The 12,921-nt window shown below is 49.8% G+C and overlaps 1 protein-coding gene across 1 annotated transcript in view; it reads left to right on the forward strand.

The window, feature by feature from the left end:
- The first annotated feature begins 754 nt into the window (after positions 1 to 754).
- The window catches only part of LOC119108199 (uncharacterized), a 49,824-nt gene continuing 37,657 nt past the window's right edge, over positions 755 to 12,921 (forward strand). The window contains exons 1-2 of the mRNA XM_037231778.1: positions 755 to 874; positions 8,616 to 8,799. Coding sequence (XP_037087673.1) covers positions 8,619 to 8,799 — 181 coding nt within the window. The 5' untranslated portion in view covers positions 755 to 874; positions 8,616 to 8,618. The remainder of the gene's footprint in view (positions 875 to 8,615; positions 8,800 to 12,921) is intronic.

Genomic DNA, 12,921 nt, shown 5'->3' on the forward strand with positions numbered 1-12,921 from the left:
CCTAGAGCCTCCAAATTTGGCACTCATGGGCAATCTGGTGCGGGGCATCCAATGGTGAAGGTTTGGCAGCGATTGGTTTGGTAGGTTCTGAGTTACAAGTTGTGTGCAAGCAAAAATTTGGACTTTGTAAGATTTGACGGCTTTTGCCTGCCTTAGGGTCACCAAATTTGGGCTTTTGAGGATAGAATCAGGTATGGCGTATCCAATGGTGAGCGTTTCATAGTGATCGGTCCACTAGGCCGTGAGATCTGAGCTGCGTGCATTTGCAAATAAATTTTCCCTTCGCGTTTTCGAGGTGTTTGGCCTCAGATCATGTCTCGATATTGCCTCCCCATTACTCACCTCATTGCTCGGAATCGATTGGGGAAGGTCTTAAGGCGATCGGACGAGCCGTTTGGGAAAACATGCGCGTCGACGTCATATGCCGGCTTTTAGACCCCGCCGTTACCGCAGGTGTGAGTTTTTCTAAGCTGCCGATGTCCCTTTCACGTGGAAACTTCGCATTACTGGGCTAAGTTAGTTGAAGTGTGCACTGCGTATTAAGAGCGAACGATCGGACAGATGGGACGGATCGAACGCGGCCAACAGTGCATTGGACAGTGCGCTGAAATTGCACAGCATTCAAAATAAAAGTAAAGAGATTATTGTACAATGTGAAATGGTAGCCTTAGATAACTGCAGTTATGGCGCTGGAGAGACGAATTTGGACCCCCGCATTGTCCAATCAGTCCAGAATTGAGATATATGCCTACAAATCGTCCGTACGTTCTTGGAACGTTATTTAACCTCGCTCGGATCCCTAAACCTTGGGCGATACCTGAATCGCATTCCGGTATTCTGGAGAACTTGTGCGTAGGGCGTCGCGAGGTTGTAGGTAAGCTGCATCGATGTTCTTCGGGCTAGCACAGCACATGTGTGCTGACCGTCGTTTAATGCGAAAATGTCAGGTACGAGCCGTACGAGTAGAGCACTACAGTCCAAAATCGCATGGAGATTAATGACCGCTTTGAAACAAATCAACTATTTGGCTCTCTAGATGTACATGACAGGCTCCTGTTTTATCATTGCTTACGCGGTGTGATATCTTAACAAAACAAACATTGGTGAGCAATGTAATATTGCACTGTCAGGTACCAATGTAAATGATGGATGAAATCCTCTCTCCATTATGCTGACTGTACTCATCACTCCATGTAATCTATCACTGGGGCTGGTGATGAATCCATGTGTGATGCATTGTTGGTCACACTTGGCACATTGGGTAGATAAGGTAAATGGTTCTAATATCATGGCTTGTCTATTTTGATTTATCTGCTGGTTGTAATACAACCAATGATTGGTAAGAGGTGTGTTTGCAAGCACTAGTGAGTGAGCTGCTATTAATTTGTATATGTCTGGCGTGCTTACTCGTATTGTTGGATGTGGTTGGTGAGAGTTTGCATGAGCAACATTCTTATCATATATAGAGAAATGAATAAATTGCTTGACACAGATTGTTGAAAAGTTGTGGACTCAAGGTGACAACTGCTGGAAAGGCTGCACAGCACAACACCATGGGAAAAAAGTGGACAAAATCAACATGAAATTTCAAAGGAACAAAAGCCAGTGGGGATCAGGTTGAATCAGAGAAAAGGACAGAAATTTAATCAGGAGAAAAGGTGAAATAGAGTGAAGTGGCAGAAATTGCAAAATAATAATATCTGACATGGGTACATGTTTTGCCAGATTTTTTAGTAAACCCCACCCTGGTTCCCAGATCCTGTTGGTTGTCTTGCAAACAGTGCACCTTGGTACCTGGTCTTCACTGTTCCTTTTGCTTTTGAAAATATTTGTCTATAGGTCCCACTAGTTCATCCACAAACATCAGGCCCTAGTTCATGTTTCCTACTGCTTGATTTCCAAAGATCAGGGCATGGCTCATGGTTCCCACTGGTTCATCACAAACACCTGATAGTGATACCTGGTTCCCTATGGTTTACTCAGAAGAACATACCAGTTCCTGTCTCTCATTGGCCCATTTGGAAACACCTGTTCAGACTGCCAATTGGCATATATCTACCATGGATGGTGTGCCATCTGAAGTACAATATATTATTTATTAACCTATGATATTTACAAGTAGACTATTCATAATGCAACTGCACTATTTAGACACCTTCTGGATCATGACCGTGGTTCAAGGTAATATCACGGTTCACTTGGCTCTTGTGGATTCCCTCTGCATAATTCCAGGCTGGATCTGGGTTCTTGCTTAGTTTGGGTCCATATTTCTTGTTGGATCTTAATTTATGTTAGATCTTTGTTAGTTCCAGCATGGGTGTGGGGTTTTGCTGAGCCCCTGTGTATATTGCAAGCCAGATATTGGTTTTTGCTGGATCCCTTCACCTACTGTCAAGACGGTTACTGGCTCCTGCTGCCTCTCTCAGCACAGTTCAGGAGCTGGATCCTGGTTCATGATGGATCTTTGGGTTGCTTTCAAACTGGTTCCTGCATTCTTCTGTTCCCAAACCAGGGACTGATTCCAGTGAAGATATTTTGGGGACCAGGCTCACATCTGCTTGTGTGGCTGCTACAATGTGACAGCTAAGTGATGCTAGTGATGTGTCTTTGATGTCATGGGGTGCTTATCTATTCATTCTGTTCATGTAAGTATTATGTTATGCATGATATAGATTACATATGTAATTTTTTAGGGTGTGGACTGTAATTTCAGAAAATATTTTCAGAGTGTGTTGCTTGTAACACACTGAGATTTTATCTGCAACTATGCTAAAATTTGCAACGTAAGGTTTACCCATCATCTGAATGTCTATTGACTTATACCATGGCTTCACTTGCTATGAACTTTTCTTCTTTTGGCTTTTTCTATTTTGACGTTTTTGGCTATCAAATTTGTGTCTGTTGACCTTTGCAGTTAAGCTAAGATCCCTGTCAAGTTTTATGCCTGCCATATTTTTGGTCCTTCAACTTTTCATGTTCCAACCTTTATCCTTGCCGGCTGTTATCCCCTTTTTGACTTTTCGTCCTTCGACTTCTTCTTGTTCCCGCTATTATCCCCGTCAACTAACGATGTTTTGTTTTCTCATTTTTTCCGACTTGCTTTTCCATGCCGTTTTCTGTCCCTATCGCCTTTTATCGTTCGCCCTCTTGCGTCTGACGCTGCCATTGGGAATTGCCATTTCATGTCTTGCCAAGGACATGACATGATGACCGACACTGCCCTGTCTCGCATCCATATGGGTACATTAGGTGTACAGTCTGCACCTGCAGAATGGTCTGTGCTGCAGACTATTGTCACCCGTTTACGGTACATGTCTTGCCTAAGCAGTGAATCATTAAAGCCACGATGTCGTTCAGAATGAACAAGACGAGCAGTGACGATAAGCTGTGGTTCAGCTGCGTGGCATCACCTGGAGATGGATGTCTCGAGACGGCCTGAGGTGCCCGGCGGCTCGGTCCGCCTGTGAGCGCAGTGTGACCCTGTACAGGTCCGTCCCACGAGGCATTCCGTGCTCGGGCCGTCCCGATGGCGCCGTGCATACACGTCCAGCTGTGGATACATTCAGCCATACCGCATAGTCGGTGGGGTGGCATCCGGGTAATGCAAGGAAAAGTAGACCATTGTTCATGCATTTCTTCATATTCTCTGAAATCTGAAACAAAGGCGAGATTTGGCTTATAACCCTAACTGTTTTCTACAAAATTTTCGCGCACCATTGCCAGTCCCTCCATCACATGACATATAAAATCCACAGGCTTATTATATTTTTTCCACTCGGTTTTCTATTTAATTGTAATTTTTGTTTATATTGCGATTAAGCACGATTCGCTGTTTTTTAAAGGCACCTCGCACCTCGGCTCCATGGCCTTCACCACCATTTGCTCTCACTGGACAAAATCAAGTCACCCGAGGTCATTTCATAACCTACGTGCCGTGTCCGTTGGCGGTTGTGAATTGGTAGTGTTCTTGATTAACAATGTCATTGAAAGTCAGGGCATCCAGGCAGATGCTTTTGGGTCATTTTTGGGCACACAACATCTCTTTAGTGTACTTGGCAGGCGCTTGAAGAGAACAGCATGAATCCATACGTCAGCTGACGTTATTGGTGCCGTTTTTTTTAGTTGGGGCCAGTGGGGCGTGCCAGCAGAATGCAAGGCGCCAAAAAATCAGGAAAAGATGGGGAGGGGGGGGGGGTTCAATGTTTGGCGGTTGAATCGGCCGGGGAGAGGCCCTCGCGCCGTCAGCTGTTCCGCGTGTCCGATCGCCCCCGACGTCAGCGGGGCCCGGCTCGGCGACGCAAGTGGCGGCGCGGCGCGTCAACCGGCGCCGAGGCGCACGTGTGCTCGCTTGGCGGTACGGCACGCACGTGTTGATGCCGTGCACAGGCGGCGGCCGTGCGGCGCCGTGGCGGCGGCCGGGCCGCGTCGGCCGCTAAGTGGGCCAGGGCGGTGGCGAGCCGGGCCTGATGTGACTGATAGCGTTGTCGCGGAGAAAAACCGGCCGCGCCCGGCCTTGGGCGGCTGCCGGCCGGGCCCGCCGCCGCCGCTGCCGCCGCCGCCGCAGTAGTGGCACCGCCGCTGGCTCGTCACGTGACGCGCTCCCAGGTGAGCGCCGGGTCACCGGCTTCCGGCCACGTGACCGAACGGAACGGTGACGCCGACCGGGCGAGAAGGGAAGGGGCGCGCAGCTGTATGCGTCCGCGTCATTTCGTCATGCAGTATGTAGGGATGCGGTTTCCCAAGCCCTCGTTCGATCTGCATCCTATTATGTATACATGTATATGCGCGCGCTAAATGACTGTGTGAAGAGGCCAGTATTGAACTTGGCATCCTAACTTGTACTTGATGGCTCAAGCTGTTTGAATTTCACTATATTTGTGCCCTGACTTTTATTGTGGATGCGTACACATAAATGGGCGAGATCTTGAACACCGTCGCACGTGATGAGATGGGGATTGCCAAAGATATCTTATACCACTAGATGGGAAACGGCTGTACCCATTGAGCTCGGCAAAAGAGGGGCATTTTGCATTGCATTAAACTAAACCATAATCTGTGAGCGGCCGGGGTATATGGCTATATGGCTTAACAATAACACCTTCAACGCAAGCAAAGGAAGTGTTGATTTCGGCTCATGAACGCGTGCGTTTCGCAACAGAAAACCATCGAGTTGGGTTGCCTGTAACTCGCCCGGTTCACTTCAGTTTGTACAGTTTAGCTGCGAGTATATGCTATTTAACCACTGAAACCCTCTTTCGCTTGCACGCGTCTGCTAGTAATTAAACGTGGGTGTTGCCAATCTTGTAGCATTATAGGTCTATGGGGATGACCGACTGTTTTCGGTGTGAATTGTTTCAGTCGCCCTTCTTCAGTGATTCTAAATTCACTGTAGCAGATATGCTGGGATGATTATCCGCGGTGACGCCTGGCAACATAGCGTAAAATGAATAATATCAGGATTCCGCAGTGCGTTTCTGCGGTGGTAATTGCGCCGCTCCGCACACATTTGCGGCCGAGGCACGTTCATTGCAGACAAGGCTCGTGCTTAGTGATGACCGATGTATTGCTTTCGCTGATGCTTGTAATGAAGGGGAATACGTGACACGTGCCCCTGTGAGCTCCCAGGGAGGTGCGAACACACTGTCGCCATGTATATACACATGCGCAGAGGCTCACATCCACACACACACGTAACGTTGGTAAGACATTAGTAGTAACCTTATTAGTCGGAGAAAAGCCAGGAGAATGGAGATGTAGATGGGTTGATATTTCGGCAGCAGGCTTTTATTGAAAAAGATAGAAGGGAACTCAAAATTGCATGACGATGATCCTACTCGATGTTTCAGGGGTTTTCTTTTGAAATGGCAAACCACAATTTTTAGAGGACACCAACATTCAGGGTAATAACAAAGAGCGATCACCAGCCATTACCACGATGCGGTGAATATCCGATGTATGCCACCTGTCCGTCCAGGTGGCTCAGTTGGTTGGAGCGCCTGCCTTCCGACCCACCCACCCGTGGCGGGGTGGGTTCGAGTCGCTTTAGGGCGCTCGCTATTTTCCCTTGACAGGTATGGCCTGCGGCCGGTGGCAGCGGTCGCGCTAAAGGTCAGTTGACGTCAGAGGGCAGGACGGACCGTGCCGAGCATTGCGGCACGTTAAGCTTTCGCCACCAAATTCTGCCGTTGACATGGAATTGCGCGATCGGATGGTAGGGGTCAGGGCTCGCACAACAAGCACTGCTTAGCGTGAGCTCTGATCCCGGAAATCCATCCATTCAATGGGTTCGGATAAAATCTTTAAAAAAAAATATCTAAGAATTGGAACATGCAAAATACGGTACATGCATACGAATTCAAGCAAACAGGTATCACGCATCACGCTTCATTCAGACATGTAAGCGAGTTAATGTAAACAGGTATCACACATCGCGCATCAGTTATACATGCGAGGAAGTTCAGTTGAACAGACATCGCACATGACGTCTCCGGCATCACTCACACATGAAACAAATGTTAAGCTAGCACACATCTTACATCAAGGCACACATCACCTTCGCATAATCGGCCATGATGAGCCATGTACGTTAAGATTGGGTCGCCGACTTTTTGTAAGAATAGATTCACAGATGACTTTGAGCTCCAAAAGGGCATAGAGTCTATACCTTACTCGATTTCAGCCTGAGCGTGTTTCGCCAAAAAGTGGTCGCCGAAAGGGATATTCCCAGCCTTGTTTTTAGCGTCTCGCAGGTGTTCATTATATCTCAAACGAATAGGGCGCATGGACTGGCCGACATAAGCATTGTCCCTCCCATGTTTTTCACATAATTTACTCTTGATTTCGTAGATTACGTTTTTTTGCGCGCAAACCCATTGAAACTCAGACTTTCACAAATGACATCTATTGCCACCCAGGCACTTAAGCCTGGAGATGGGGATTTCACCAGATACTTTTTTAAGCTTGTGGTTCTTAGATCTAACAAACATGCAGACAACGCAGAGTGGAACAAAACAAAACAAATTTTGAATTGAACACCAGAGAACACAAGTTTCCCGGGCTTCTTACAATGAAATGTTGCGTCATAACTTAGCTTGAACTTGCGCATTCGCCTTTCATTGAATAGTAAGTAGAATGGCAGATGGTCTGTTAATTTCAAACGTCGTTTTGACAGCATCCCAGATGTGCTGCATCCTTGCAAAGCTGAAGAGTGAAAAGCATATTTGCAGCAATAAAACACTTGCATGTTATGTGGGGCGCGTTGGCGCACATACCACGTGACAGGCTCAATGGCAAACTGTCGTGCCAGCCTGATGTCACCAAGCTTTGTCAAGGTCTTCCTGATCTCATATCACGTAAAAATGTCTGCAGCCTATACCCGCTTGGCCCGTCCCTGCCAAAGTCCACTGAGTGGCTCCCGTGTAACGCTAGACCGCCCAAACTGGGAACGGCATGGCATTGAGGAGAACTGAAGCATTGACGATTGCTGAGCGGACCAGAATCCAACAAACCCTGAGACTATTCCCAGCTGGACTGCTACGAAGAACTGTAATCTTGATTTATTACTCACATTAATGGTCTCGTGCGTGCTTAACTGTATGATCTTTCGGTAGTACCATTTCGGTTTGGTAGCTCCCGTCCCTGCTCGAGAGTCCACGCATCTGCTAGCGTTCCCTGGAGTTTGTGAACGACGAACGCGCACATCACTATGGCGTCCGGCAGGATATTCGCGGCGAACTATCGCGTTTATTGTTAGTAAAGGTATTACAGCTCTACTGCGTGGTCCTGCAATGCTTCCATTGCGTTTCTAAGTGGGCACCTCATCGGTGGTGTTTCACTGTTCTGTGCATTCCTTTCACCGTCTTACCCAGTGACAGATCCGACGTAAGATCATGGGAGGGACGGGAGAGCCAGGCTCCAATTGGGTTGCGGTGAAATTAAGTGAAAGGTGCAAATTCTAGTGTTTTCCGTCATTATGGAAAAGGTGATCCCGTTTTTCCCCTCTTGGACCTGTCATTGGTCTCGCCCGTATACTCTGCTTAGCGCTGTTGCAGTGTGGAAGTGGGCTTTGGTCTTGCCTGTATGACTCCCTTTCGTATTTAACGTTAAACTTCTGCATGGAAGTGGTCCTTTGCATGGATAAGAATGTAAATATATGACAGCGGGGGCTTACAGTTGACAATGTGCACTTATACGCCGTGGGTAGATGCGCGTTCTCTGGGACAATTGTGACTTGTGCTGGCGAATGCTGCTACAGCCCGGCGGCGGTGTGGCGTCGTATTGGCGCCGATCAAGACCGTGCCCGCTAACACGTCTTCAGCCACGGCTCTGCAGAAGTCCTGCCGTCCGGTCTCGAGCGTTATCTCTCCATATGCGGGCGTTCTGGACGCGTGCCGTGCCGGACGCGGTGTCCGTGCGCACGGCCCACACTGCCCGGCCTGGTGGCGGGCGGCGCAGGCGGTGGCGGCGCGACCTTTGTGGCGCCTCGCGCGCGCCGGCCGCCGCCGCCGCCGCCGCCGGGAGTAGTCGGCCTCTGGGGAGGGTGGACGTCGTCGGCGGCTGCCGAGCGCCCGCAGGCCGCCCGTCTGACCGTGCGCCGCGCCCGCTGTGTGCCGCAGACGATGGCGTCCGCACGAGAGGGTGATGTGCCCCGCACCTTTTACCAGCTGCCGACGGCCGAGGGGACGGCCGCCGCCGCCGGACCCGGCCGGCCGGCCGACCCCGACACCCTGCGCCAGTACGTGCGGGAGCAGACAATCGGCCGAGCGCGCAGCTTCCTCGGGCCGTTCGGCTCCAACAGAGGTACGTGTGCGGGGACGGAGACGGTCCGCCGCGGCGGCCAGAGGCTCAATCGGGACGTGCAGACGCCCGTCACCGTACGATCGAGACGTACAGACGCCCGTCACCGCACGGTCGGGACGTACAGGACGCCCGTCGCCGCACGCGCCAGTACGCTGCTGGTGACGGCCGGCGCGTGCATGTTGTAACGTTTGGAGCTGTCCTGCTGTGATCAAGACGTTACTGGCGTGATCTCCGGCCTCTTCATCACTTGCTAGACTACAGCGGCTGGACTTGTGAGGTAATACAACGCGTGGGACCATTCGCTTTCAGCTGTGGATGGTGCCAATAATAGCGTAATAGCAGCCTGGCCACTATTTCCTATGACCTTTAGACAACTTAGCCGCGTAGTACCAGCAATAACGCGTTCCCACGATAGAAGGTCTAACCGTTTCCAGATCTAAATAACTCGAATTCCGCTGCCACATATTTAATTTTCAGTGCCACAAACGGCAATAATCATGAAGGGTTATATCATCACGAAATCGTGCGGACAATGTGGAGTCCAATAGTTTTGAGTTGGACGAAACATTCCAAACTGGTGACTGTTCAGATTACCATTGTTGCACGCATCGCAACCCGAATGCGGGGTGGGGGTGGGGGCAGGGTGGGTGGATGGGCGTGACGCGTGTACCAAGGATGATCCCCAATGAAGGAGCAGCACCGGTTGTAAGCAAGTGCGAGCAATAGCATCGTACTGCGCCTGATAAAACAATCGACCGTTTTGCAACGGCGGACCGGGTACCAGCACCTGCACTGCGTCAGGCTGGTGCTGGAATCCCAGTCCCTCACCCGTCTCGCTACTCCAGTTCAGCGGAGCGTTCTCCCCGGTCAGACGAGCATGGTTCGGCCTTCATGGCTGGTGGTGACCTTCGTCATGTCACACGAGCATAACCCACCACTGACGGTTATTGGTGACCAGCAGTACCGTGTTCTAGAAGCTCTTGTCCAAAGTCCAGTCCAAAGTCCAAGAATGACCCAGCAGTCCATCCAAAAAGTGCCCATGAAATCAGGACGTCCAAGAAATTTCAGTTGTATACATATCAGCTTACTTCTACCCGCAACCAGTAACTACATTCACTACTCGCGTCATAGCGTTTGCTCACTGGAATTGAATGCAAAGGAAAGAAAGCGATCGTGGGTAAGAAAAGTGCACCTGCGTTTAGCATGTTAATATTCACACCAATTTGAAACATGACAGAGTGATATCGACTGCCACCCAAAACTCAATTACTTTTGCTCCTGTCCGTCCAAATTCCACATTAGATCTTGAAAATCCTTGGAATTCCTAAATTTGGAATCCCATCGGCAGCTCTAGTGGCGACCCTCATGTGGTGCCGTTTGCGATCCTCATACCTCCGCGACAGTGGCTCGGTGGCGTGTTTAGTTCGTGGCCACACGTGTATGGAGCATAATTACTGTGCAAATCCTTTCAACCTGTTGTTGACTATGGACCTTTCTGCCCTAATGGAACATCGAGCCGCGATTATTGCATGCAGCAGGGCTGTGCCTTGATGGAGAGCGACAGCGCGCCTGCCGTGGCCACGGCTTGACTGTTAGTGCGGCCGTTGCAGTCGCCTCGAAAAGACGGGTTATATTTACATGTCTGCTTCGGCCAAAATCATGTGCAAGTTTGATTTATCGGAACGAGCAAAAACATTTTGGAAACAGCGCCGACCCAGAATTTCGTCCAGGAAGGGCCAGCTCGGACCAAAGCAGTCTCTGTCAGGCCGAGGGGGCGCAATTTCGTGGCCAAAGGGGCCCTGTTTTGTGTTTAAATGACCTTTGAAGGCTCATGGTCTCTTTGTAAAGCCTCGAAGGCTCATTTCATGGTCTAGAAGCACCCATAAACTACCAAAAAATGTTGGGATCTTTGGTACCAGGGGTTCCCGCCACGCAGGGGAGGGGGGGGGGGGGGGGCATCGTCTCTTCCTTGATTACGCCACCGTTAGAAATGAAGCAGTTTTGGCCCCAATGACACTTTGAATTTTAGAAAATGCCGGACAGATATGTTCGCCACTTTTCGCTTGGTCTTCGGCTGTGATGTTTTTGCGTTAAGCACTGCTGCGGCTGGAGTGCTATTTGGCGTCCCCGTCTCCGTAAACACTGCCGGAGCGAGTACTGCAGAAGTATTGTGCTATTTAGAGGAACCCGCCGGCCAAATGAAAGATCCGAACACATCATGAGGGCACGATACAGTTCTCGGTATATTGAACTAAAAAACCATTGCTTTGGCTGACCAAAACTCTTGAAGCAGTTATCAGATGCCCAATGCGACTCGCCCTAGAGTCTCCTGTCTACGAAACTCGTGCAACCCGATATGAGCTTCGCGTCAGTAGGACGGGAACGTGTACCCCCAGCTTGTCCGAACTCTAGCAGCATGATTATGGCGTTGCATGAAAAGAAACACCCGAACAAGGTGTAAGGACGTCTTTTGGCCCGTAATAGTCCCAATGCGTCCTGGTCGTCATCTGCTGTCCCAGCACGACAGGCCAGCGAATGGAAAAAAAAAACAGCTGCTGTATCAGCGACATCATGACGAGTGGAACAGGCTTTTACTGTCCAAGTATGTTCCGAGCATATATCAACTCATTCGTCATTCACTTGAATCGATTAAAAACCGGCTTCAGTGGCAAATTAAGAACGCGAGCCGTTTTTGTATGGGACGGCTGGCCTGGCGACTACTGGAGCGCCGGTGTTGACCAAGGGCAGGCAGGTGCTCGCGTGCTGCCTCTGGAGTGCGAGCACATGTCGCCAGTGGTCGTCTGAGTGCGCTCAGTCAACACTTCAGCCCTGTGTCCTTTTGGAAGTGTCCTTTTGGAAGATTTGACCGCTGCTTGGGCCCTACGGCGTGAAAGCTTTGCTGCTTCCATGCGTCGATAGGTGTTGGCACCATGTGCGATAGGCTTTATATGGCCCCGTAATCGCATCTTAGCAGGCCGGCTTTCCACACTGCTTAAGTTGAAAAGCACTCTTGTTTCGCGAGTGCCATGCGGAGAGTGAAGTCGGAAGCCTTGATAGGCCGTTGTCGCGGTGGTATCATCGCCACTTTGAAAGTGAGCTCAGCACGTAATGTAAATATTGTGTGTGCTGCCGTGTTAAGTTCGGCCGAACCTGGACCGAGTGAGGTGCATGACCGGCCTCTGATGTATAACCACAGCGGGCACTGTGACGCCACTAAAATGTTCGCGAGCCATTTCAATGTGTTGTACCCGTAATGTATTGTTATACCCCTAAGATGCTTTGGGCAACGTGGAACGCATGCGTCGTCGCCGAGGGCGAAAACATATGCTATGTCAGCTATGTATCTCCATAAGGCAAACAGGTCGGTACCTTTCGTAGAAGCCACAAGCTTGTTTCATGCCATTATTTTCAGACAGGGACCCGATTTGGTAGCAAATCTGAAATACTCGAAAAATCGGATGAGCTAGTGCGGGACCATGGTTTGTCGTCAGTGCTATGAGCCGAAGCCGTAGCCGTAACTTAATCCTTGTTTTTGTTTCCTTATTACGTACATGTTTGTCATCTCCCGCTCGCAGTGCCTTTTGGTTTGATCCGATGTGACCAAGGGCCTATATGGTAGGTACGGTCATCCGGGTATCCGACCGCTGAGTCCCGTGGTGCCGTGACGTCATCGATATGTTCCGAGCGAAGTCGCCGTTACCCGCCATGCCAGTTTAAGAGCTGCGCGGCGAGGTGCATGGGAGTTGTCTGATTGGACAGGAGTTGATGATGTCAGGGGAATAAATGGTCCCATGGTCGCTGAATGGATGACAGGGGGCTGCATGGGGCCAACTAGATCAACTTAAGTCACGCATTGGTACAAAGTGACAAAATAAGAACGTTTCCAAAGTTAGGACATTGGGTCATTTTGACAGGTCTAACGAAGAACGATGAGTTTCGCCCTTTTTCCATCCTATTTCCCGTGCATTTCAGCATTACGTAACTGTGGAATGCGGTGGGACCAAACTAAGTAACAGTTGAATAAACACTAGGGTGAAAAGGGCTACAAGGTATGGATTCGAGGTTGCCGTACTGCCATTTCCTCTCGCTCAAGTAGGTAAGGACGAGGAAGAAGCAAAGATA

This window comes from Pollicipes pollicipes, unplaced genomic scaffold (assembly GCF_011947565.3).
Source record: "Pollicipes pollicipes isolate AB1234 unplaced genomic scaffold, Ppol_2.1 Scaffold_2555;HRSCAF=2994_pilon_pilon_pilon, whole genome shotgun sequence".
In the NCBI taxonomy this organism is placed as follows: domain Eukaryota; kingdom Metazoa; phylum Arthropoda; class Thecostraca; order Pollicipedomorpha; family Pollicipedidae; genus Pollicipes; species Pollicipes pollicipes.